General features: G+C 33.2%; 1 protein-coding gene and 2 pseudogenes across 1 annotated transcript; all 3 read left to right on the top strand.

Moving 5' to 3' along the window:
- Positions 1–324: 324 nt before the first annotated feature.
- On the top strand, positions 325–2,025 carry LOC116133998 (berberine bridge enzyme-like 21). Its single transcript, XM_031419652.1, has one exon. It carries the CDS (start codon positions 355–357, stop codon positions 1,936–1,938), a length of 1,584 nt encoding a protein of 527 aa, XP_031275512.1. The 5' UTR covers positions 325–354; the 3' UTR covers positions 1,939–2,025.
- Positions 2,026–9,745: 7,720 nt separating this feature from the next.
- Positions 9,746–11,853, top strand: LOC116133988 (annotated as a pseudogene).
- A 13,156-nt stretch (positions 11,854–25,009) lies between these two features.
- On the top strand, positions 25,010–26,528 carry LOC116133987 (annotated as a pseudogene).
- The last annotated feature ends 502 nt before the right edge of the window (positions 26,529–27,030 follow it).

Genomic DNA, 27,030 nt, shown 5'->3' with positions numbered 1-27,030 from the left:
AGAGTAAATTTCAATACATAGAAAGAGAGAGTGAGAGTTGTTTTCGCCGGCAATTCGATATCTACAAGATTGCTGTCCATGCTACAAAGTAATAGCCAGCTGATGATAGATTCAATAATATATTAATATTTTCTTGCGCCTGATTTTAGGTTGATTATTGATATTGAAACACGTAGAACATATAAATCTCAGATCGATGATAAAAATGGCCTAATCATATAGGAACATCTATAATTGGTATATATATTTTACCGTATGTAAACAAAATGTTTAATGACCAAATACAACAATAACTAAGATCACTCAACAATGAAAATGTCAAGGTCTTGTAATTCATCCAACTCTGAGGCCTCAATGCTTCTTCTTCTTTTACTAAGCTTTCTCAATCTTTCCTGTTCATGGGCTGCTTCAGGTTCAGTCTACGAAACCTTTCTCCATTGCTTAACACATCAACCGAACTCCACAAACCAAGTCTCCAGCATAGTCTACAGCCAAAAAAATGCATCATACACCTCAGTTTTACGATCGTATATCAGAAACGCTCGTTTCAATTCTTCTGCAACGCCAAAGCCTCTACTCGTCATAACCCCATTGCAAGAATCCCATGTTCAGGCTGCTGTGATTTGTTCCAAACAAGTTGGTTATCAACTTAAAATCCGTAGCGGCGGCCACGACTTTGAGGGCATTTCGTATATCTCTGAAACCCCCTTTTTTATTCTTGACATGTTTAATTTACGATCAATAAACATTGATATGAACGAAGAGTCCGCTTGGGTTGAAGCTGGAGCCATACTGGGTGAACTTTATTACAGGATTTGGGAGAAAAGCAAAGTGCATGGCTTTCCTGCTGGTGTTTGCCCCACTGTTGGCGTTGGTGGGCACTTGAGTGGCGGAGGTTATGGCAACATGATGCGGAGATTTGGTTTGTCGATTGATAATGTTGTTGATGCTAAGATTATCGATATTAAGGGGAGAATTCTTGATAGAAAAGCAATGGGAGAGGATCTCTTTTGGGCACTTAGAGGAGGGGGTGGAGCCAGTTTTGGTGTTGTGTTATCTTATAAAATCAATTTGGTTCCAGTTCCTGAAACGGTTACCGTTTTCAGAGTTGAAAGGCTCCTGGAAGAGAATGCGACGGATGTGGCCTATAAATTTCAATTTGTGGCGCCTAAAACTGATAATAATTTGTTCATGAGAATGCTTTTGCAGCCCGTCATACGAAACAAGAAGCAGACTGTTAGAGTTACGATTATGACATTGTATTTAGGTGGGGCGGACAGTCTTGTGTCTCTCTTGGGCAAGGAATTTCCTCAATTGGGGCTAAGAAAGGAAGATTGTAGGGAGATGAGTTGGATTGATTCAGCTCTTTGGTGGGCTAGTTTAGGTGTTGGTAATCCAAAAACTCTGCTTGACAGAAATCTCGACTCGGCTAAATTCTTGAAGCGGAAATCGGATTACCTCCAGAAACCAATTCCCAAGCGTTCCTTGAATTTGATATGGAAAGTTTTGATGGAATTGGGAAAAACCGGATTGGTTTTCAATCCTTATGGAGGGAGGATGGATGAAATTCCTGAATCAGAGACTGCATTTCCTCATAGAGCCGGAAACTTGTTCAAGATACAGTACTCAGTGAATTGGGATTCACCTGATATTGAGCTTGAAAAGAACTACACATCTCAGATAAGAAGTCTTCACAGCTTCATGACTCCTTTTGTGTCCAAGAATCCAAGGAGCGCTTACTTGAACTACAGAGACCTAGATATTGGCATTAATCATAATGGTAAAAATAGATATAATGAAGGTAGAGTTTATGGGGTAAAGTATTTTAATGAAAATTTTGATAGACTGGTGAAAGTGAAGACAATTGTTGATCCTGAAAATTTCTTCTGGAATGAGCAGAGTATCCCTCCTCAACCGGGGAGGGGCAGAAGGCTCTGAATACCTAAAGTTCAGGATGTTGAACATGTCATAGTTTCTAGTTTTATATCAGCAAACAGAAATAAATAAATTCGTACTTCTTTTACACACGGCATAGACATGACTATGGAGTTGCGAAACCCAACTGTAATACATGGTTAAGAAATAAATAAAATTATTTGAAGTAGGGGTAAATCCAAAGTTCATTATTTGAATATGTTTGAATGTACAAGTTTGATTGATATATATATATTTTTTTTTTTTTTTTTCAGTGTTGAATTATTTGTTCTTATTGATGTTTTGACACATATATACTTATGAAGTTAATTTTATATTTTTACATGTGCGATAACTATGTTATTATAAATTATGAAAATCAAAATAAAATAAAGATATAAAACATTGTGTTTGTATAGTAATTAACAATGTATTATAACAAAATAAAATAAAATAAAAAAAATAAAAATTAGTTAGATTCTTAAAAGAGTTAATTTTCAATTTGGCCTCGTAATTGTTTTATGAACATTTGGTTAATTTTTCCAAGCAAGTTGATTGCATTTGATAGTTGATTTTGATTTGTGTGGCTATAATAAATAAAGAAGACAAATTTATATAATGTAAAGGTTTTGATAAAAATAGAATTATATAAATTTAATAGAGATATAATTGACAAATAAAAATGTTATTAATGTATATGTTTTAGTATTCAGACAAAAATCAAGTTTTTTGGCTTTTGAGTTTATCTGATTAATTATCAGATAAAAGTTAAAAAACAAACAAATATAAAAGTTTTAAATCAAATAAAATTAGACTTATTCAGACTTAAAGACCAAAAAATAAACAGCCTCTTAGGAAGAGAGTGAGTGTTACTGGAAGTCCAGGTACCATACTTTTCAATAGTAATAAAAATGTATTTAAAGCATAAACCGTATAAGCCTAGTTTAAGAATTGATTATGGAGATAATTGAAGCCCCATAATTGCTATATAAGTATACACCTCCTTACTCCTATGATACCTGAAATTTTATGTGTTCTAAGTGAGGAATTTTGAGAGTAAAAGTGTTTGAAGCTTAAAATAAAGATCTGAGGAGAAAATGAACTTCTCTATTGATTGAGACTTAAACGAAATACGGCTGACTTCTCTTTTAGATATGCAGAGAAGTTTCAGCTGAACTTGACTAAAACGGACAAGAAACGAAACTGGTCAAAACGACACAGTTTTTGTTAACACTTAAACTACAGAATGACAGTGTTTTAGTCTTGGCACACTTTTATCTTACTAACAGCCCCCCTCAAGCTGAACTACTTTGTAGCTTCAGCTTGCCAATTCAGCTTGTAGCTAACATTCTGCTCAGGTGAAGCTCAAATTCTGCTGCTTATAAATTCTGCTTTGAAACTCAAAATCTGTCAAATGCAGAAACATAAAATCTGAAGACTTTCTCAAGTTTGCTGCAATATAAAATCTTCTTCTTTTGAATTATCTTAAACTGCTGTAAAATTGACTTGTAAAAAAAAACATATGCCAACAACTTCAGAGTAGAAACTGATCACAAAATGCCAACAGCTTAAGAACAACAATCTTCATAACTGATCAAAAAAAAAAAAAAAAAAAAAAAAAAAAAAAAAAAAAAAAAAAAAAAAAAAAGAAAAAAAACAATGTCAGAGTAGAAACATCTCACTGATCCATCACAAAATGCCATCAGAATTAATCACTACTTCACTGCTTTTGCTGCCAGTAGCTATAACATACCAAAGAACCACTACTATAACCAGTAGCTGCAACACAACAACTAACCAACACATAATGCCATAATGCATCAATCGCTACTATACTGCTTTAGACAGCAGTATCTTCATCACAACAATTAACCAACACACAATGACAACATGAACAAATCACTACTTCACTACTTCACTACTTCACTACTTTAGCCACATAATGCCATCAGAATGCATCAATCACTGCTATACCGCTTTAGACAGCAATAGCTTCATCACAACAATTGATCAACACACAATGTCAACATGAACAAATCACTACTTCACCACTTCACTACTTCAGCTACATAATGGCATCAGAATGCATCAATCACTGCTATACTGCTTTAGACATCAGTAGCTTCATCACAACAATTGATCAACACACAATGTCAATATGAACAAATATACAGCCAACATAAACAAATCACTACTTCACTATTTCACTACTTCAGACAACAGTAGCTTTAATCACTGCTTCATTTAACCAACATTTTACTTAAGCAGATTCAGTCAGATTTAACAGTTAGCTTTGCCTTTAGTTCTTCAAATTGAGCAGCAGGGAAAGGCTTAGTGAGTATGTCAGCAATTTGCAACTTAGAAGGTACATATTGAATAGCAACCTTATTAGCCAATACTTGTTCACGAATGTAGTGAGTGTCAATTTCTATGCGTTTGGTACGAGCATGAATAACCGGATTCGAAGCCAAGGCTCCAACACTCACATTGTCACACCATATAACTAGGGTTTTGTTGAAGGACAATCCTAATTCAGTAAACACACTATTCAGCCAAGCAATTTCAGTAGCTGTGTGCGCAAGAGCCCTATACTAGGCTTTCATAGAGGAAAGAGCCACAACTTTTTGTTTTCTAGAGCTCCATTAGATTAAGTTAGGACCTAGGAACACACAATACCCACTATTTGACCTTATATATTCTATATTACTTCCCCAATCAGCATCAACATAACATTCAATTTGAAGCGAGACAGCAGGAGTGATTTTCAGCCCATGGTCTTTAGTACCCTGAATATATCGCATGACTCTTTTGCAAGCTTGCCAATGAAGGGTAGTTGGAGCTTGTAAGAATTGACTTAACTTATTAACTGTAAAGCTCAAATCCAGTCTAGTTAAAGTCAAGTACTGTAAAGCTCCTACAGTACTCCTAAACAGGCTGAGATTAGAAAATAGTTCACTATCTCCTGAAAACAGTCTCGCGCTAGTAGCCATAGGAGTAGCACATGCATTGAATTTTAACATATTTGCCTTGGCAAGTAAATCAGTAGCATATTTGGACTATTTTAAATGTAAACCAGTGGTTGTCCTTCTTGCTTCCAGTCCTAAAAAATAATGGATTGAACCAAGTGTTTTGAGTGCAAATTGATCATTAAGCTCATGCACCAATTGTTTTATATAGGACAAATCTGAACCAGTTAACAATATGTCATCAACATAAACCAAAATGTAAACAACTTGACCATTTTGACGCAGGATGAACAGGCTTGAATCTGATACAGAATTAACGAAACCTTTCTGCAGAAGAGCTTGTTTAAGCTTGTCAAACCAGGCCCTTGGAGCCTGCTTAAGTCCATAAAAGGGCTTTGTTTAACTTGCAAATTGAAGTGGGTTGTGTGGTATCTTCAAAACCAAAAGGTTGAGTCATATAAACCACTTCATTTAGTGTGCCATTGAGAAAAGCATTTTTTACATCCACCTGTTGGATATCCCAATTGTTTGTCACTGCCAAGGTAAGAATAATCCGTATTGTGGAAGGCTTGATTACTGGACTAAAGGTCTCAAAATAGTCAAGGCCAGGGGTTTGTTGAACACCTTTGGCTACAAGCCTTGCTTTATATTTTGGAGTGACCCATCGGCATTGAACTTTGTCCTAAAGACCCACTTATTTCCTACAACATTCATTTCCGAAGAAAATGGGACAAAAGACTAGGTATGGTTGGCAATTAGAGCATCATACTCTACTTGCATAGCTAATTTCCACTCATTGCCAAACAAGGCTTCTTGGACAATGCTGGGTTTAGGTATTATGGAGGCAGCAACTAGTAATGTTGTTTTGGGAAAAAACAGCAGATTTGCTTCTTGTAACCATAGGATGAGTGTTTATGGGAACCTCTAAAGAGCTTGCAATGTCAACAAACTTGGACAGATTCAGATCAATTTCAATAGAACATGATGGTTTAGTTTTTCTGTGAGATCTGTGTATGATTGGTTCTGTTTTGTTTTGAGAATTGTGTATGACTGATTCTATTTTTTGAGAACTATATAAGGTTGATTCAGTGTTGTGAAAGTTGTGTAGAGTTGTTGAATGATTAGGAAGTTGTGAAGTTGTTAAGTCTACTGTGATAGTACCAGACAATGTTTTTGATGGTGGAGATGCACTGGATGATGGTACAGGCAATGTATTTGATGGTGGAATGCACTGGATGATGGTACAGGCAATGTATTTGATGGTGGAATGCACTGGATGATGGTACTAGCAAGGATTGATGAATTACAGGAGTAATAGATGGAGAGAAGAGTAAATCCTTACCACTTGTTGGAGGAGAATCATTTGAAGGACAGGTTACTCCAGAAGGACCAGAGCTAGCTGAGCTGGAGGGATTATGGATGGAAATGAAAGGGAAAAATGTAGGTGCAAGGGAAAGGGACTCAGGTGAAGAAGACTGGATATATTTAACAGTGGTGAAACCAGAAGAAAAAGGAAATTCATGCTCATTAAACCTAACACTAGGAGTGATAAAGATTCGACCATCTGAGCTAAGACATTTGTAACCCTTATGCATCAAACTATATCCAACAAAAACACATTTACTTGAATGGAAACTAAACTTATGTTTATTAAAAACTCTTAGGAAAGGAAAACAAGCACAACCAAAGACCTTCAAGGTATCATACATAGGAGAAAATTTAAACAGTAACTAATAAGGAGATGTATGTTGCAGTACATCAGTAGGCATTCTATTTATTAAGTAGACTGCAGTTTCAAAAGAAAGCCACCAGAAATTTAAAGGCATAGAGACATGAGCTAATAGTGTTAAACCTGTTTCTACAACATGCCTATGCTTTCTTTCACCTCTTCCATTTTGTTGATGTACATAAGCACAAGAATATCTAAACTGAATTCCTTCACTAGTTAGATATGGCAATAATCCCTTATACTCACCTCCTTGATCAGATTGAATACACTTAGCTTATAACCAAATTGTCTTTCAACTAAATGATGAAATTTGATAAATATAGACCTAACCTCAGCCTTAGTTCTAAGGGGAAATAGCCAAATATACCTACTAAAGTCATCTAAGAATTGCACATAGAATCGAAAGCCTTCAGTTGAGGCAATAGGTGTAGGACCCCAATGTCACTATGGATGAGTTCAAAAGGAAAACTAGCTCTAGAATGTGATTTGGGAAAGCTAGTGTGATGCATCTTTCCTAATTAACAAGCATCACAGAACTCAACAGGATGTAAGTTCAACTTTTGAAGGGAATGATGCATGATTTGATTGTAAACCTTACTATGGGGATGACCTAGTCTTTGATGCCAAATCAGTGAATTAATATTAGTGTTTGTAGTAATAAGTGCTTTAGCATGAGAAGATGAGCTATATAAAGACACTTGACTAATATTTTATGGAATAATAGGAGCAGAATTAAGCAAAACAACATCAGAAAACACAGCATCAGACAGATCATTCATATGGTGTGTTTAATCAGATAAACCAGCATCAGACAGGTCATTCATATGGTATGTTTTATTAGATAAATCATGTTGCTGACATTCATTAGAACTATTAATCTTAGAACTTTCAACAGGTACTGAGATATTTGAAACTGAAACTAGAGCTTTATTTTTATTGCAAGAAGATTTAACACAAGCAAATGTCATTATTATATATGGTATTGACATCAAACATTACAGATTTTGACTTCTCTAACATTGCTGACTCTAAAGGTTCTTTTACTGAATGTTGAATCTGTTTAGACAATGCACAATTAACAGAAGGTAAATGTGGAAGTTTGACTTGTGAGGAAAGTGATGGTTGAATGGACATACTAAAAGGTAGCATCAACCGATATAACCCTTCTTTAAGATCTCCTTGGAGTAGCACAGTCCTAGAAATTTTGTCCTTCATAACATAGCAATTAGAATTAAACTCAACAACAACATTATTATCCTTAGTAAATTTTGAAATCTTAGTAAGTTCTTGGTGATTTTAGGCACACACAAGATATTTTTAAGGTACAAACATTTGGACTGTAATACACTAGGTAATGAAGAAAAACCAATGTGAGAAATGTTTAAGAACTCACCATTTCCTACTTGCAATTGATCTGTACCTTCGTATGGTTTGCTGGCATTCAACTAAGCTGGATCAGGGCAATGTGGTCGTTGCACCTGAATCCATGTACCAGATGGGATCAGTAGTTGTTGTTGAGTTTGCAAGGGAAGTTGACATATTTGGGAAGTGTTATGGAGGCATATTTGGGTATTTTTGTGTAGCAAAAGCAGGAAACTATTGGGACTGCACAGCAAAGTGTGCTTATGAGCCTGGTGGGGACTGCTGAATTGCAACAAAATGAGCTTATGATCCAGACAACATCTATTGACTTGGGAGACCAACATGAGCAGATGATATCTGCTGACTTAGAAGACCAATAGGACTAGAGTATCCAAAGCTTCCATAAGAACTAGAATTAAACTGACCAGACTATCCAGAGTGTCCTGAACTTCCATAGGAACCAGGATTAAACTGTGAAGATGCATACTGATAAGAACTTGGCCTTGCAAATTGGGAATTTCCAGTTGGATAGTTTCCATTGCTAAACTGTGACTGAGACTGATAGTTTCCATTGCTAAACTATCACTGAGATTGAAACATTCCTGATTGAAATCCTCCAGAATAGGCCGAGTCATATCTGTGTTAACATTGGATTGCAGTATGTCCTAGTTTACTACACATTTGACATATAGGTCTACCTCTATTATTGAACCTACCTCTACCTCTACCAAAATTATTAAACATAGTAGGTCTGTAGGCATTCTAGGGCATAACAGTTTGGCCACTAGGCTGTTGTATTGAAACATTTTGAGAATTGAATTAAGGTACTGAGTTTACAGGAACATGATAAGTGGAGTGTGGTTGTTGACTCTGTAAACTATGCAGAGCATTCAATGTAGAGCCATTAAACACTAGAGCATTATCATGTTTCACAGCTGATGTTAGTTGATTTCCAGTAGCTGTAGTAGCTAAGTTAGCTAAGCTGTTTGAGAAGTCCAAAGTATTAAATTTTTCCAGCCTTATTTCATATTTTTGCAGCAAAAACTTTGCTTCTTGCAAAGAGACAGAATCCACTTTAGACTCAATTCGTGAGGTTAAATTCACAACAGCTGCATCATACTCAGGGCCAAGACCATCTAAGACATATTGAAGAAGATCCTCATCTGTTATGGACTGTCCACTAGTAGATAAACTGTCTGCAATCTCCTTCATTTTCTTGAAGCAACTATTTATGCTTAAGTCCTTCTTATGAGTATTTTGCAACAAGTTCTTTAAATGCAAAGCTCTAGCCTTAGAATCTATTTCAAATTCATTCTCTAATACAAACCATATTTCACTTGAATAACAACATTTAGAGACATGACCAAACATATTTTCTGAAATTGAAGCTAACAGCCAACTAACCAAGAATTTATCAGTACGTTTCCAAACAATATACGTTGGATTAATTTCTTCCGTAACTACATTTTCCTTGTCTATAGTTTCACCAACAATTCCAGCATTATCTTTCTTAACACAAATAAACGGTGGAGGACAAGGAATAGTACCTATCAAGTGATCTTCCAATGCATGAGCACCCACGGCAAACAGGACTTGCAATCTCCAGAATCGGTAGTTGTTGATAGTGAGCTTAGGGTTAATTACTTGTAGACTGGATGAGAACACAATCGAAGCAAAGTTAATCGAATAGCTGAAGTTATTCAGTATCTTGTCGGTGTTAATGGACTTAGAAGGATCGATTTCAGCCATTGATGTTTGTCAAAGCTCTGATACCATGAGGAATTTTAAGAGTAAAAGTGTTTGAAGCTTAAAATGAAGATCTGAGGAGAAAATGAACTTCTCTATTGATTGAGACTTAAATGAAATACAGCTAACTTCTCTTTTAAATATGCAGAGAAGTTTCAGCTGAACTTTACTAAAACAAAGAAGAAAGGAAATTGGTCAAAATGACATAGTTTTTGTTAACACTTAAACTACAGAACGACAGCGTTTTAGTCTTGGCACACTTTTATCTTACTAACACTAAGTAGTTGTTGTGCCCTCAAGTTGTCTTGATTCAAGACGTGATAACCTTGGCACTAGTGCAATAATATATATATCTATATATATCGATATATATATCTATATATATATATATTTTTAAATTTGTCTTTATTAAATAATAAGTGGGGCATTGTTGGTTTAGTTTTTAATAAATTAAGAAGATTTTATTAGAAAAACTGATTTAATAAGTGGGGTTATTTTGGACTTCAAAAAACCAACGTTAACTTTTATTCTCTTATCCAATAGTAGATTTTTATGGGATATATTTGATTTTTTAGAGAGATAAATAAGAGAAAAACTTCTCTTCTTAAATAACAAGTTTTAGTAAAACAAAAAGTTCTCTCTGTGTTTATTATTGATTATTGTGTATTAACAAGGCAGTGTGAAGTTCAATCTTTTTGTGTTGTGCAAAGGAAAAAAAGTACGAAGATAGTTTGGGCTGTTGTATCCATAGGACATGTGTCGGGGAGTCTACTGCACTGAAATTTCAACCGCAGAGGGAAGAAATCATCTTAAGAGAACAACATCTATAACGTCCCTCATCCTAATCTGTCTTTGGTGGTATTGTTTAGATAACTTTTTTGGGTTCAAGCACTTGAGGTAAATCTGTATCACTCCATAATTTATTATTATTAAGCTAACATAATTTATCTTAAAACAAGTTTTAACAATCAAAACAATAGTAATTGAGACCACACAACAAAGAAATGTCAAGTTCTATAACAAGATTTGGGAGAAGAGCAAAGTGTATGGTTTTCCTGCTGGTGTTTGCCCCATTGTTGGTGTTGTTGGACACTTGAGGAGCGGCGATTGTGGCAACACATTGCAAAAATATGGCTTGTCAGTTGATAATGTTGTGGATGCTAAGATTGTTGATGTTCAAGGAAGAATTCTTGATAAAAGAGCAATTGGAGAGGATTTTTTTTGGGCACTTGGAGGCGGTGGAGCAAGTTTTGGCTTTGTTTTATCTTATATGATCATGTTGGTTTTTGTTCTTAAAACAGTTGCTGTTTTCAGAGTTGAAAGACTCCTGGAAGAGAATGCGATGAATGTTGCTTATAAGAGGCAGTTTGTGGCGCCTGTGAGTGATAATAATTTGTTCATGAGAATGCTTTGGCAGCCCGTAATACGAAACAAGAAGCATACGCTTCGAGTATACATTGTGACATTATATTTAGGTGGGGCGGATAGTGTTGTGTCTCTCTCGGCGAAGGAGTTTCCTGAGTTGGGGCTGAAAACGGAAGACTGTAGGGACATAAGATGGATTGATTACTTTGGTGGGGTAATTTAGGTGTTGGTGATCCAAATGTTCTGCTTGATAAAAATCTTGACTCTGCTAAATTCTTGAAGCGAAAATTGGATTACGGAAAGAAACCAATTCCCAAGCATTCCTTGAGTTTGATATGGAAAATGATGGAATTGAGAAAAACTGCATTGATTTTTAATTCTTATGGAGGAAGCATGGATGAAATTCCTGAAGCAGAGACAACATTTCCACACAAAGCTGGAATTTTGTTCAAGATACAGTACTCAGTGAGTTGGGATTCACCTAATATTGAACTTGAAAAGAACCACAATACATCTCAGATAAATAGACTTTACAGTTGCATGACTCCGTTTGTGTCCGAGAATCCAATGAGGGCTTACTTGAACTACAGAGATCTTGATATTGGCATTAATCATAACGATAAAAATAGATATAATGAAGGTCAAGTTTATGGGGTGAAGTATTTCAATGATAGTTTTGATAGACTAGTGAAAGTGAAGACCATGGTTGATACTGAAAATTTCTTTTGGAATGAGCAGAGTATCCCCCTGTTGAGATTTGCGAGAAAATGATGTTGAACAAATTAAAGAGAAGAAGAAGAAAATTTTCTCATTCATATCACGTGATTCTGTACAGCTTATATATATATACATGCATTGCTTTCTGTTATTCAGAAAGTAACTAACTCTAATAACCTTCCAACTAATTATGCCAACTCTGCCGTTTAACAAACTTGAGCTGACTAAGCTACCACGCATTTATTCCGGCCAACTTGTCCTTCAACACTCCCCCTCAAGTTGGCATATGTAGATATCTTTGATTCCAAGTTTAGCAACTAATTTCTCATGTTGCTGTCTCCCTAATCCTTTGGTCAAGATAACTATAAACATATTCTGTGCTTAAAGTTTTATCTTAGATTCTTTCTCTTACAAAGTGGCAATCAATCTCAATGTGTTTCGTTCTCTCATGAAACATTGGATTGGCTACAATTTGTAGAGCAACTTTATTGTCACAGAAAAGCTTTACAGGCTTCATGTTCTCCAGATTTAATTCTTTCAGTAGTCCTAATAGCCAAACTATCTCTGTAGTTGTGCTTGCCATGTTTCGATACTCTGCTTCTGCTGATGACCTGGACACAGTGCTTTGTTTCTTTGTTTTCCATGATATGAGAGATTCACCTAACTTCACATAATATCCATTAACAGATTTTCTACTTACTGGACATGCAGCCCAGTCAGAATCACAGTAAGCTATTAGCTCCATGTTGCTATTTGACAACATTAGTAATCCAAGTCCTGGACTCCCTTTTACATATTTAACAATTCTCAGTGCAGCCTCTAAATGTGATTGCTTTGGATTATGCATATGTTGACTGAGATTTTGTACTGAAAAGCTAATATCTGGTCTTGTCATAGTTAAATAGAGCAGTCTGCCTATTAGTCTCTTGAATATAGAAGGATCTTCCAGCAATTTATCTTCTTCTGTTGGTGGATATTTCTGATCATATTCAAATGAAGTAATTTTCTGATTTTGCTCAAAAGGAGTTTTGATTGGTTTAGCATCTCCTATTCCAGCTTCAGAGATCAATTCCAAGGCATATTTTCTCTGATTCAACACTATGCCTTCTTCGGATCTAGCCACTTCAATTCCGAGAAAATATCTTAATTCTCCCAAGTCTTTTATTTTGAAACTTCTTTGCAAAATGTCTTTCAACTGTTTGATCATCTCTTCACAATTTCCGGTTATTAATATATCATCTACATAAACCAGTAGAATGACAATCTTGCTGCCATGTTTTCTTGTAAACATAGAGTAATCTTGTTTGCTTTGTATGTAACCATTTTTAATCAAAGCTTCAGTCAGCTTTAGGTTCCATTGCCTGCTGGCTTGTTTCAAACCATAAAGACTTTTGAGCAATCTACATGCCTTATGCTCCCCTTGATTGCGAAACCCCTTAGGCAGATCCATATACACTTCTTCATGCAGATCTCCTTGAAGAAATGCATTAAAAAAATCCATATGATATAATGGCCATTGATGAACAGAAACCAAGGCTAAGATAGTGCGCACTGTCACCATTTTTGCAATTGGGGAAAATGTTTCTGTGAAATCAATTCCTTTTTGCTGGTTGTAGCCCTTGGCTACAAGCCTGGCTTTGAAGCGCTCAAGAGTGCCATCAGATCTGTACTTCACCTTAAATACCCATTTGCAGTCTATGGCTGCCTTGCCAGGAGGAAGAGAGACTAACTCCCAAGTATGATTAGCTTCCAAGGCACTCATTTCAGCTTTCATGGCTTCAATCCAGTGAGGGTATTTAATAGCCTCTTCAGAAGAAAAAGGTTCAATATGTTTAGACATAGAAGTAAGGAAACATTGATAAGGACTAGCAAGATGATCATAGCAAATATACTTCTGAATAGCAAAGTGAGCATGAGGGGAGGCATAGTCTGTAAGCCATAATGGAGGCCTGGTGCTGCAAGATGATCTTCTAGGAGTTGGAAAGATGACTGCAGGGGCAGGAATATCCGGGGAATTATGAGAAGAAACATGAATGTCAGGAGCAGCAGGAGTTGGTGGAATAGATCCAGACTCAAGAGTTGGTGGAAACTAATGCTGTGTGTGAGTGATAGGAGACTCAGGAGGCAGTGTATAAGTCTGATGTAGGAAATCAGAACCAAAATCCAAAGTATTTGTGGGTTCTGAAGAGGGAAATAATGTTGGAGATGGAATGGTAGACTGAAAGGGAAAAATATGCTCCGTGAATTGCACATCTCTACTGACAAACAATTTTCGAGTGGCAAGAGAGAGGAGTTTGTAGCCTTTTTGAGTTGCTGAATAACAAGGAAAATGGAAGGAATACTTCTAACACCCAGCTTATCTTTAGAAGTGAAGTTGGCAGCATAGCATAAGCACCCAAATACCTTGAAATGCTCAATAGAAGGAGGTCTAGAGTGGAGCAGTTCGTATGGACTTTTGTTAGAAAGAACTAAAGTGGGCAGTCTATTGATGATCTAACAAGCAGTAAGGATGCAATCACTCCAGTAAGATATAGGAATGTTTGCTTGAATCCTTAATGCCCTGGCCATTTCAAGAAGATGTCTATGCTTCCTCTTTACTACACCATTCTGTTGAGGAGTGGCTACACAAGAGCTTTGGTGAACAATCCCCAAAGAAGTAAATAAATCAACACATTGTGAATTAAAAAATTCACTCTCATTATCTGATCTAATAATCTTGATAGAGGCAGAAAATTGGGTATGTACAAGAAAAATTTCTTGAGATGTATGATTGTTTCATGCTTATGCCGCATTAAGAAAATCCAAGTAGTTCTGGTGAAGTCATCAATTAAGGTTAAGAAAAATCTGTGACCATTATGTGTAGGCTGAGAATATGGTCCCCATACATCCATGTGAATTAAAATAAAAGGTGCAGAAGCTCTACTATGGCTTGTTGTGAATGGCATTCGAGTTTGCTTGGCAAGAGGACATATATGACAATAAAAAAACATGGTCATTCTTAACAAATGCATGTTTGATTGCAAAATAATATTTGAGTTTAGAAATAGGTACATGTCCCAATCGTTTGTGCCACAACTCAGAAGAACTAAGCATACATTGCTTGGTATTATTCGAAATTGGAAAACTTGGAATAACAGCATGAGAAACATCATTAGTTGAAGATGATCTATGAGAAACTGCATCAGGTGAAGATGATCTTGAATGAGCTAAGTCTGATGGTGACTGTGGCAGTAGAAAGTAGAGGCCCTCAGTTTGTTTACCAATCCCCTTCACTTGCCCATTTGAGAGGTCCTGAATTACACAAAAATCAGGAAAAAAAGACACAGAACAAGATAAGTCCTTAGTGAGCTTGGCAATGGAGATCAAGTTAAACTTGAAGTCAGGAACATAAAGAACATTGGTGATTTTCTGAGTGGGACTGAGAAACCAAGAGCCTATGTGAGAAACTTCTGATGCATGACCATTTAGGAGTCTTACTGATGGAGATACAATAGGAGAAATCAAGTCAACTAACTGCTCAACACAATGTGACATGTGATGGCTAGCACCGGTATCCAAGATCCAAGATTGCTTATTGCTAAGAGAAGAAAGGTAACATTATATACTTGCCATGTTAGCATTAATATCAGTCAAAGGAGAAGGTGATGTGTCCCTGTGCAGCAGCTTCAAGATCTCAGCATATTGCTCCTTTGTAAAAAGAGCTGATAACTTTGACTTAGATGAATCTGGTGTTGAGGAGATTGCATTGGTATGAGTATCTGCCTGATCAGAAGAAGTGACATTGTGAGCAGTGGATGATGGTTGATATAGTCCTTTCTTCTTAGTGAACTTAAAATCAGGAGGATATCCAATCAACCGATAGCAATTCTCCTTCTTGTGGCCTTTGACACTACAATGCTCACACACCAAATTCCAGTTTTTTTTTTTGGACTTGGTTGATTGATGTGAAGTTGAAAACAATATAGTAGATTCTAAAGGTGTATCAGCTAGTGGATGTGTGTTGATATTCCTCTGACTTTCTTCAGTGATTAACATAGAGTAGGCTTGATTAATTGATGGTAAAGGTGTCATCATCAGAATTTTTCCTTGGGCTTGAATGTATGTCTCATTCAATCCCATCAGAAACTGAAGTAGTTTCTGATTTTGCATGTGATCTACATATGATTTAGACATGGCACAGTCACATGAAGGTAGTTGGATGATGGAGGAGTACTCATCCCATATTAATTTCAAGCGAGTGAAATATGCTGATATTGATAAACTGCCTTGTGTAAGAGTTACAATGTCTCTGTGCAATTGAAAAATTCTTGAACCATTGACTTTATCAAAACGTTCTTGTAAATCCTTCCAGACTAAATGAGCATTAGATGCATACACAATACCACTTAACAGTTCTTTAGTTACATAATTCATGATCCAAGACAATACAATGGCATTACACCTATCCCACTGCTGATGCATGCTTGCGGAAACTGAAGTTCTGGTGCATGAATCATCTATAAATCCTAGTTTGTTTTTCGCTAATAAGGCTATTCTCATTGACCTACTCCAAAGAAAGTAATTATCCACACCAGTTAATTGAAAAGATACAAGGATTGAACCTAGTGTATCAGAGGGAAGCAGGAACAGAGGATGATTGAAGTCAATTGCATCCTCCTTTTGAATAGCTTGTCCTTCTAATGTATGCATGTTCTGACCTTCAGTTGAGCTATTTCCTCCAGTTGCCATGAGTTTGATGTTGAAGGAAATTATCAAGAATCAAAGATTGGGATTCACTTAGGTTAATGAATCAGAAGGAAAACAACAACCTCCAGAAATGTGAATCGAATGAATCAAGACTGATTCCTGATTGATTGAGAAGAAAGTAGATTGAAATTGAGATGATTCGAAGAGTTGAAGAACCAAGTATTTTGGCCCCTTATCGAAGCTCTAATACCATGTTGAGATTTGGGAGAAAATGACGTTGAACAAATTAAAGAGAAGAAGAAGAAAATTTTCTCATTCATATCACGTGATTCTGTACAGCTTATATAGCTTATATAGCTTATATATATATATATATACATGCATTGCTTTCTGTTATTCAAAAAGTAACTAACTTATATATATATATACATGCATTGCTTTCTGTTATTCAAAAAGTAACTAACTTACTAATCTAACTAACTCTAACAACCTTCCAACTAATTATGCCAACTCTGCCGTTTAACAAACTTGAGCTGACTAAGCTGCCACGCATTTATTCTGGCCAACTTGGGCTCTCTCCCTTTATAAGCGGGTTTTAAGGGTGAATTCTATCCAATGGTAATTAATGGAGTAAGGTTGACCTAATTGGGATAACAGAATCAAAATTCACTAATGTGGGATAGTAAAAACTTACGATTAACCTTTTGAAACAAATGTCAAATTACAATGGTTTATAAAATTACCATGAAAGAGATTTTGGATATCTTTTAAAATGGAGTAGTAAAAACTTACAATTAACCTTTTGAAACAGACAGCATCAAATTACAATGGTTTATAAAATTACCTCAAAAGGGTGTTTGAATCATATAATGTTTTATTATAGGAGGATGTTATATTATCAGAATAAAACATCACCTTGAAGATTACCGAGAATGTTTAGAAAATGTGTTTGGTTGTTTCGAATAAATTGGTGAATAATATGTTTGGTTGGGAAGATAAATTGGCGGATATGTTATATAAATTACTAAATTGCACTCATTTTTAAATATTAATTAACAATATTTTTTATTATTATTTTTTGAATAATTTCTTTTAACCTCCAACTTTTCAGATTTAGCAAAAAATCCTCGTAACCAAAAACGTTTTAAACTTAACAAAAACACCCATACCCACCCTAAGCCATTGCCGGCAGCCAGCCACCATCGTTGGCGGCCGCCGGCAGTGCCACAGATCTGGTCGTTTCACGGCTAGATCTATGATCGTTTTACAGCCAGATCTCTAGTTGTGAAATGGCTAGGTCTTTGGTCATGAAACGCCGACCGTTTCACGCCAAATCAGTTGCCCTTTCAAGACCACATCTTTGGCTGTGAAACAACCAGATCTAGCCTTTTCCGACCATGGTTGGAAAAAGCCTTACCGGTGCATGGTCGGCCATATACGACTGGTCGTATGCCATTATGGCAACTTTTGACAACCTCTAGCAACGGTCGACAGTGGCTGGTGGTGGTCGCTAGTTGTGGGTATAATGACATTTCTGTAAAAAATGATAACAACAAGGGCAAAAGTGTCTGCATGAGTGAATTAAGTGTTTTGTAAATGTTAACAAATATAAGGTTAATTTGGACCAAATGCTCAACTATTTAGGGGCAACAAAGGAAACAAAATTGTATTACTAGGGTAAGCTTTAATAACAACCCCCCCAAGGTATTAAGATTCCAGGCAATATTCCCCCAAATGCCACTGTTTGTCATAAAATATTCTGGAAATAACTTTTTACAAACCAACCAAACATCGTCATCTGCTCAATTTAAAAAATATTACCCTAGTTATCTAATATTAACTTGATCCAAATGGCTCCTAAAAAGGATTTTGGATTTCTTTAAAAATAGAGTAAAGGCTAACCCAATTGGATATCAAAATTTAAATTCACCAACGTGGAGTGGTAAAAACTTACAATTAACCTTTCGAAACAAACAACGTCAAATTACAATGGTTTATAAAATTACCTTAAAAGAGAATTTGGATATCTTTTAAAATTGTTTTTGTGGTTGAAAAATGAGAAATTGAAAACTTTAACCACATTCTAAAGGCAAACAAAACTATTGTTTGATCTTATTAATTTCTTTTGTCCAGTTTGTTTTTTTTTTTTTTTTTTTTTTTTTGGTTTTCCTTTCCTTAGTTTTATATTTTGTAAAAGGGTTATGGATTACATTGTTTAAATAGAAAGTGATCACACGACCAAAAAAAAAAAAAAAAAAGAAAGAAAAACATAAACTTGAATCAAGCAAATTGCTTATGTTAGTTTTTGGAGTGTTTCAGAGTTGACAACTTTACAGAGACATAGGATACTGAAAAATTCGAGATCTTAAGCAAAATAATGAACTTCTATATAAATCCTTTCTAAAATTTTTGAATGTTTATAGAAAATCATTGTTACTAATTTTGTTTAAATATTATTATACTCCTGTTTAAGATAGAAAATGAGGATTAAAGATAAAAATGATGGGCGTTAAATATTACTTCCCCAAATTTAAATAACTATTTAGAATAAAGATAATTTGACAAACACTTCTCATAAATACTCTCTCATAAACGCAACGTAACAGTTCACAATTGGTTTAATCAGGTGAAACCTATTGTTGGATAGATGAAACTCATACAAACTGATCAATTATAAGCTGATATATCATGTTTGTGAGAGAAAATTAGTGAAAAGTGTTTGTTTGCACCGTATTACTCAACCACTTATCTCACTTTTTCTCGTTAACCATTCAATTAGTTTTATGATTAACCATTTCATCGATTCCTCAACTCTCTTCAATTACAACTCACAAAAGCCAATAAACCAACAGCTCACCAAAATTGATAAGTCTTGGGAAGTGAATCAGAGCCATGGATCATCCTGAAATCAAATTCGAACACACGAGTAAAATTAAGTTTAATGATAATTGTTCCTTCAGCTATGGTTAACTTCATCAATTATTGTAGAAAACTTGAGTTTTTTTTTTTCTTGTTTAATGCAAATGTGTTAGAATTTGTGCCATTTGTTCAAATATTGAACCAAATTGATGTGTAGTTCAAAGAGTGATCTTAAAGATTTAAGAAAATAAAATATAACCAGGCAACCAGCCCATGGCCATAAAATCCAAGGGTTTGAGATTTTCCAAGTATCGAAGAAAACATTAAACATGAGGTAGCAAGAAAAGTTCAATAAACATTCACCGTTTAAAAAAAAAAAAAAGGGTCTTTTCCCAACTGTTTAAAACGAGTAGTTAAAAAGAATTAGTTGCTCAGCGGGTGGGCTTACATGGGTCAAGGTCCACTGGCTGTCTGGTTCGATGCTGACTCATGTCATGTGTCATCATCTTACCATACAAAAAGGGGAAGATTACCGTGCCACTGCTGTCGGTAACATTAAACGAAGAAAAGGGCAGTTAATTTTGGGATTAAATCTTCTAAATTGTAAATCGGGTGTATATATATACAAAAACAATAAATATATACGATCTTGATATAATTATATCAAAACTAGGGGTGAGCACGGGTAGCGGGTAGAACTGGAACCGGGGGTAAGAACCGGAACCAGAACCGGAACCTACCCAGAACCTGCACTGTGCGGGTAGGTTCCGATTCCAATTTTTTAGAACCGCTACTGTGCGGTTCCGGTTCCGCTTCTTATCCCCGAAGGAACCGGAACCGGAACCAGAACCTGTAAAAAGGGTACCCTGTTTGGAACCTGTAGGGGGTACCCTGTTTGGAACCTGTAGGGGGTACCCTGTTTGGAACCTGTTTTGGAACCTGTTTTGGAACCTGTTTGGAACCTGTTTTGGAACCTGTTTAGAACCTGTTTTGGAACCTGTTTTGGAACCTGTTTGGAACCTGTTTTGGAACCTGTTTGGAACCTGTTTTGGAACCTATATTGGAACCTGTTTTTGGAACCTGTTTAGAACCTGTTTAGAACCTATTTTGGAACCTGGACTATAATGAAATATTTGTGAAATGTAAATAATGGAGGAGTTTCTATTATTTTACATATAAAAAAATTAAAATAGAAAAAATTAAATTTTTAGAATAACCTAATTAAATAAATATACGAATACAATTATACTTATTACATATAAATTACACCATATTAGAAGCTTTAATATATTATAATATATTAATATTAAAGTTTTGATCAATTAAGTGAATAATTGGAATTATGATCCAATTAAAAGTGTTTTACATTTTTAATGTTATTAAAAGAATTATTTTTGAATAAAATAGTATATTTGATTGAGTAATAATATATTTAGTTATTTACTTCAATTATCAAGTTCTAAGTATATCTATATAAATTAGTATTATTAATTATATATGATAATTGATAACATTAATAAATTTAATTACTAGTTAAATTCATCTTAATCAATTATAACATTACATTATAGTTAATGATTACTTAATTAATTATAATTTATAACATTACTTAATTGATTATAGTATAATTAATTATAGCATTACTTAATTGATTACTACTTAATTAATTGCTTTATTATAACATTAGTACAAACTTAATTAATGATTAAAAATCATTAATTAATTATAATATTAATAAATTTATAGTATGATTATTTTAGTTTAATTCACTATAACATTACATTATAGTATGATATATAATTAATTATACATTACTAATTAAATAATACTTAATTGATTATGAGTTATATATTTGTTTTAAACATTAGTAATTACTAATTTGCTACATAATATAGCACAATACTTAATTGAATGATAAGAAATTTAATTAATTATAACATTACCTTATACACTTTCATTATAACATAATTTAAACATTACATTATAGTTAAATATTACTCAATTAAATTATAATATTATTATATTACATATATATTATGATCACTTCCTTTTATAGCATTACATAGTTAAATGATTACATAATTACATAATTAGTTATGAATTTATAACATTACATTATAAACATTAGTATTTACTATTTTTACTATATTATATATTACTTAATTAAACGATTAAAAATTTAATTAATTATAACATTACCTTATATATTTATAATATAATTACTTAATCAATTATAACATTCTATTATAAACATTAGTATATTAATCAAATGATTTAATAATTAATTATATATTAAATATAATTTATAGTATAATTATTTAATTTATTATAACATACTTTATACTATTAAGTATGATCATATAAGTAATATCATTACATAATTAAATAATTACTTAATTGATTATGAGTTATGATATTATATTTTAAACATTAGTAATTCTAATTTACTATATAAACATTAGCACAATACTTAATTGAATGATAAAAAATTTAATTAATTATAACATTATCTATAAACATTTCATTTAACATTAATTAAGCATTATATTATAGTTAAATAATTACTCAATTAAATTATAATATTATATATTATATTATATTATGATTACTTACTAATTATAACATTATAGTTAAATGATTACATAATTACTTAATTAGTTATGAATTTATAACATTACATTTAACATTAGTAATTTACTAACTATTACATACTTAATTAAACGATAAAAATTTAATTAATTATAACATTACTTATATATTTGTAATATGATTACTTAATCAATTATAACATTCCATTATAAACATTAGTATATTAATTAAATTTTTGAAATTTAATTAATATATATTAAATTATATATTGTAGTATGATTACTTAATTCATTATAACATTACATTATACTATTTATAGTATGTCAATATTAATATAACATTATATAATTAAATATTACTTAATTGATTATGAGTTATGATATTATATTTTAAACATTAGTAATTACTAATTACTACATAAACATTAGCACAATACTTAATTAAATGATAAGAAATTTAATTAATATACCATTACCTTATAAACATTAATTAAGCATTACATTAAGTTAAATAATTACTCAATTAAATTATATATTATTATTTACATTATATTATGATCACTTACTTAATTAATACATTATATAGTTAAATGATTACATAATTACTTAATTAGTTATGAATTTATACATTACATTATAACATGTAATCTACTATACTATTACTTACTTAATTAAACGATTAAAAATTTAATTAATTATAACATTACTTATATATTTGTAATGATTACTTAATCATTATAACATTCCATTATAAACATTAGTATATTAATTAATGATTTGAAATTTAATTTAAATATTAAATTATAGATTTGTAGTATGATTACTTAATTCATTATACATTACATTATACTTATAGTAGATCATATAATTAATATAACATTACATAATTAAATGATTACTTAATTGATTATGCATTATTTTAAACACATTAGTAATTTACTAATTTGCACAATATTTAATCGAATTATTATAATTTTATTAATTATAACATTATATTATAATTATTGTATGATTATTTAATTTAACATTTATAAACAATATTTAATACTTATTAAATGATTACAATTTAATTAATTATAATATTACTTATAATTAATAATATATTACTTAATTAATTATAACATACAATTTACATTGTATTATGATCACTTAATTATTATAACATTACAATTTCATTGTAGTAGATCACTTATTTATTATAACATTACTTGTTTCTAATATTAAATTTACTGAATTATATTTGGTATATTATAAATACCCAATTAACCAATTATAACATTAAATTAATAAATTATAAAACATTAATATTTATTAACTTATCAATAGACCCCTGGCAAATGGCAATGTTAGTAATTAGTATTAAGAATTGTTGTTTATTTAAATTATTTGGTGAAGTTATTTTATGTGAATTGTGAGAATAATTGTTTGTGTTTTGGTTTTGATTGACGATATTATGTGAATTGTGATGAATTGATTGAATTCAAGTGTTGCTTAGAGATTACAGGTTATGAGTTACATTGGACACAAATGAATGAATAACGAAAATTTGTTAGGGTGTATTTGTAACTTATAAGGTGTTTTTGTTATTTTTTAAACTAATAGGGGGGTAATTGATTTTTTACAGGGTACCCTGGAAGGAACCGGAACCTGCATTTTAGGTTCCGTTCCTTGAATTGAAGAACCTGTACTGTGCGGTTCCGTTTCCGGTTCCTTTTTTTGGGAACCTGTACTGTGGGTTCCGGTTCCGGTTCCTCTGGAAAGTCAGGGTACCCGAACCGCTCACCCTAATCAAAACTGTACTTAAATACTATTGGATCCACTCATTAATTGAAATGATATTTTATATATATATATAATTACGACTATCTTATGACTAATCGTTCTTGACAATTATATTTATGTCAACAGAACGCAATAATAATAATATTGTCAACATAAAATTTCATGAATACTATTGTTTTTTTTTTTTAAATTATTTTGGTGTTTAACTATCATTATTTTTTAATTTTTTCAGAGTTTTAAATATTTTTAAAATTATTAAAAATTTGCCAAACCTAAAACTTCCCAATATACTTATGACTTACCAAATTTTAAGTCTAACGCTAAATTGTTCTTGAGTTGTTTTTAGTTTTTTTAATTTAGAACTTTAAAAGAAAATATCCCCACCCCACATGATAATATCATAAAGAATATAGTACTCAATATCAACATTTAAAGGCCGTTTGTTTAGAATTTAAATACATTTTTTGTCTTGTTTTTAAAAATAAGAAATACAATAATCTTATAAAAATGAGTTTTTTAGAAATGAGTTGAAATGTTTGAAAATAGTTTTCGGATACAATCCTTAAAGCTTTGTAAATCAGAAAACGATATAAAGTTATTTCACAATTTTTTATGCTTTTTAATCTAAAAACAATTCTTAATTTTTTTTATATAATAAATTTAATTATATTCTAGTTTTTTTTTTTTTAATTTTAAATCAACTTGTTGTTAACGTTAATTTAAATGCCTTTACTTGGTGATTTAACCTTCCTTTTATTTATAGATGTTTCAATTAAAAATTAAACAAACTCTTTAGATCCAGAAACTAGGCGTCCATACCAAATGTTTAAATTAAAGTCAAGGAACATAAATTGTCAATATCAAATTCGTACAATATTGTAATTAATAAACACGAAATGAAAGCCCAATGGACCCAGTTCAAGGATTGATTAATCATAATTATTACTTCTATCCTATTTAAAAAAAAAAAAAACTAAAATAACCATGTGACCTTAGCCTCACCAAATTAAACCGACATTGAAAATAGTTTAATCTCCCCAAAATTGAAAATTAATAGACATTGTGATGACTAGGGGTAATTTCAGTCTCCGATTTTCTCTTAAAACGGTGAAAAGTCTTTAAAGTTGTTACGCCTAATTAAAGATGTTATTTCGCCATAGACTGACCTCCAAAAATGGTATAATGCATCTGAACTCAATCTTTACTGACCAAAATAAAAATTAGACCACAGAACTATGAAAATATTAACAGTTCCGTGGCCTCAATTCTTCTTCTTTTACCAATCTTTCCCGTTCATGGGGGGTCCGGATCCTGTGTATGAAACATTTCTCCAATGCTTCACAAAGCGAACAAATTCCACGGATGATAAGCTCTCCAGCATCGTCTACAACCAACAAAGCAGATCATTTTCATCGGTTTTACGAGCCTATATCAGAATGCCCGCTTCATTCTTCCTCAACGCCGAAACCAACCGTCATCATAACCCCATTGGAAGAATCCCACGTTCAAGCCGCTGTGATTTGCGCCAAACAAGTTAATTTTCAGCTCAAAATCCGTAGCGGCGGCCACGACTATGAGGGTTTATCGTATAAGTCAGAGAATCCTTTCTTCATTCTCGACATGTTTAATATTCGGAATGTTGATATTGACATGAAGGAAGACCGCATGGGTTGGAGCCGGCGCCACTCTGGGTGAAGTTTATTACAAAATTTCGGAGAAAGCAGTGTTCATGGCTTTCCTGCCGGCGTTTGCCCGACTGTTGGGTTGGTGGGCACTTTAGCGGCGCTGGTTATGGCACCATGTTGCGGAAATTCGTTTTGTCAACTGATAATGTGTTGATGCTAAGATTGTTGATGTTCAGGGAGAATTCTTGATAGAAAAGGAATGGGAGAGGATCTTTTTTGGGCCATTAGAGGCGGCGGTGGCGCGAGTTTTGGCGTTGTGTTATCGTATAAACTGAGTTGGTTTCTGTTCCGCAAGGTTACTGTGTTCAAAGTTGAACGACTTGTGGAAGAGACGCAACGGAGATCGCCTCAAATGGCGTTTGTGGCGCCGGCGACGGATAATAACTTGTTCATGAGAATGCTTTTACAGCCGACGACGAAGAACAAGAAGACGACTGCGAAAATAACTGTGATCGCATTGTATTTAGGATTGAAAGATAATCTTATGTCTCTTTTGGATAAGGAATTTCCTGAATTGGGATTAAAGAAAGAAGGTTGTATGGAAATGAGATGGGTTGATTCAGTTCTTTGGTGGTCTAATTTTGATCTCAATACTACAAAACCTGATGCTCTACTCGATAGAAAAGTTGACTGGGCCGATTTCGTGAAGAGGAAATCCGATTACGTGCAGCAACCAATTCCGAAATTTTCCCTCAATTTGATATGGAAAACTATGACGGAATTGGGGAAAGTTGGGTTGGTTTTCAATCCTTATGGAGGGAGAATGAGCGAAATTCCTGCAACGGAGACTCCATTTCCGCACAGAGATGGGAATTTGTTCAAGGTTCAGTACTCCATTACTTGGGAAAAGCCTGATCCTGAGCTTGAAAAGAACTACACTTCTCAGGTTTCAGACCTCTACAATTTCATGACTCCATTTGTGTCAAAGAATCCAAGAGGTGCTTACTTGAACTACAGAGATCTTGATATCGGTATGAACCATAATGGTAAAGACAGTTATGAGGAAGGTAAAGTTTATGGGGCCAAGTACTTTAATGGCAATTTTGACAGATTGGTGAAGGTGAAGACAATGGTTGATCCTGAAAATTTCTTCAGAACTGAGCAGAGTATTCCCGTTCTACCAAAGTAAGAAAATTTCAGAAAATTTATTTTAATTATTAAATATTGAATGTCGTCAATTTTGAATGATATTTTATGCTCATTAAATTTAAGATTCTTTAACTTTATAAAAATGATTTAATTGATAAGATTATTGTGACAAATACAATTAAAATTGTGATCTCATCAAAATATTTCTTTCAATAGTATCTCTCTTGTGCTTTTTTTTTTTTCCTTAAAATTCGGTAACCATATCATTTAACTTGAGCCTGTTGAAAGTATAAATAAGGATTGTGGGGTAGATGGAGTTATTACGGTTGGTAATTTTACTTGACGAGTTGGGCACCCAAACAAAGCTGGTTCATTAATTATTAATATATATTTATTTGATCATTTTTATACAGATGAATTAAATAAAATTAGATAAAAATGATTATTAACATATTGTAGGTTGTCATTGATGTTTGATAATATGTTGATTACTTGTTAATATATACTTTTACCATATAATGTTGTGACCCCAGTGGGTTAAT

Source organism: Pistacia vera, unplaced genomic scaffold (genome assembly GCF_008641045.1).
Source record: "Pistacia vera cultivar Batoury unplaced genomic scaffold, PisVer_v2 Contig279, whole genome shotgun sequence".
NCBI classification, from domain to species: domain Eukaryota; kingdom Viridiplantae; phylum Streptophyta; class Magnoliopsida; order Sapindales; family Anacardiaceae; genus Pistacia; species Pistacia vera.
Note: the sequence above shows the minus strand (reverse complement) of the source record. Positions and strands in the feature narration are given on the sequence as shown.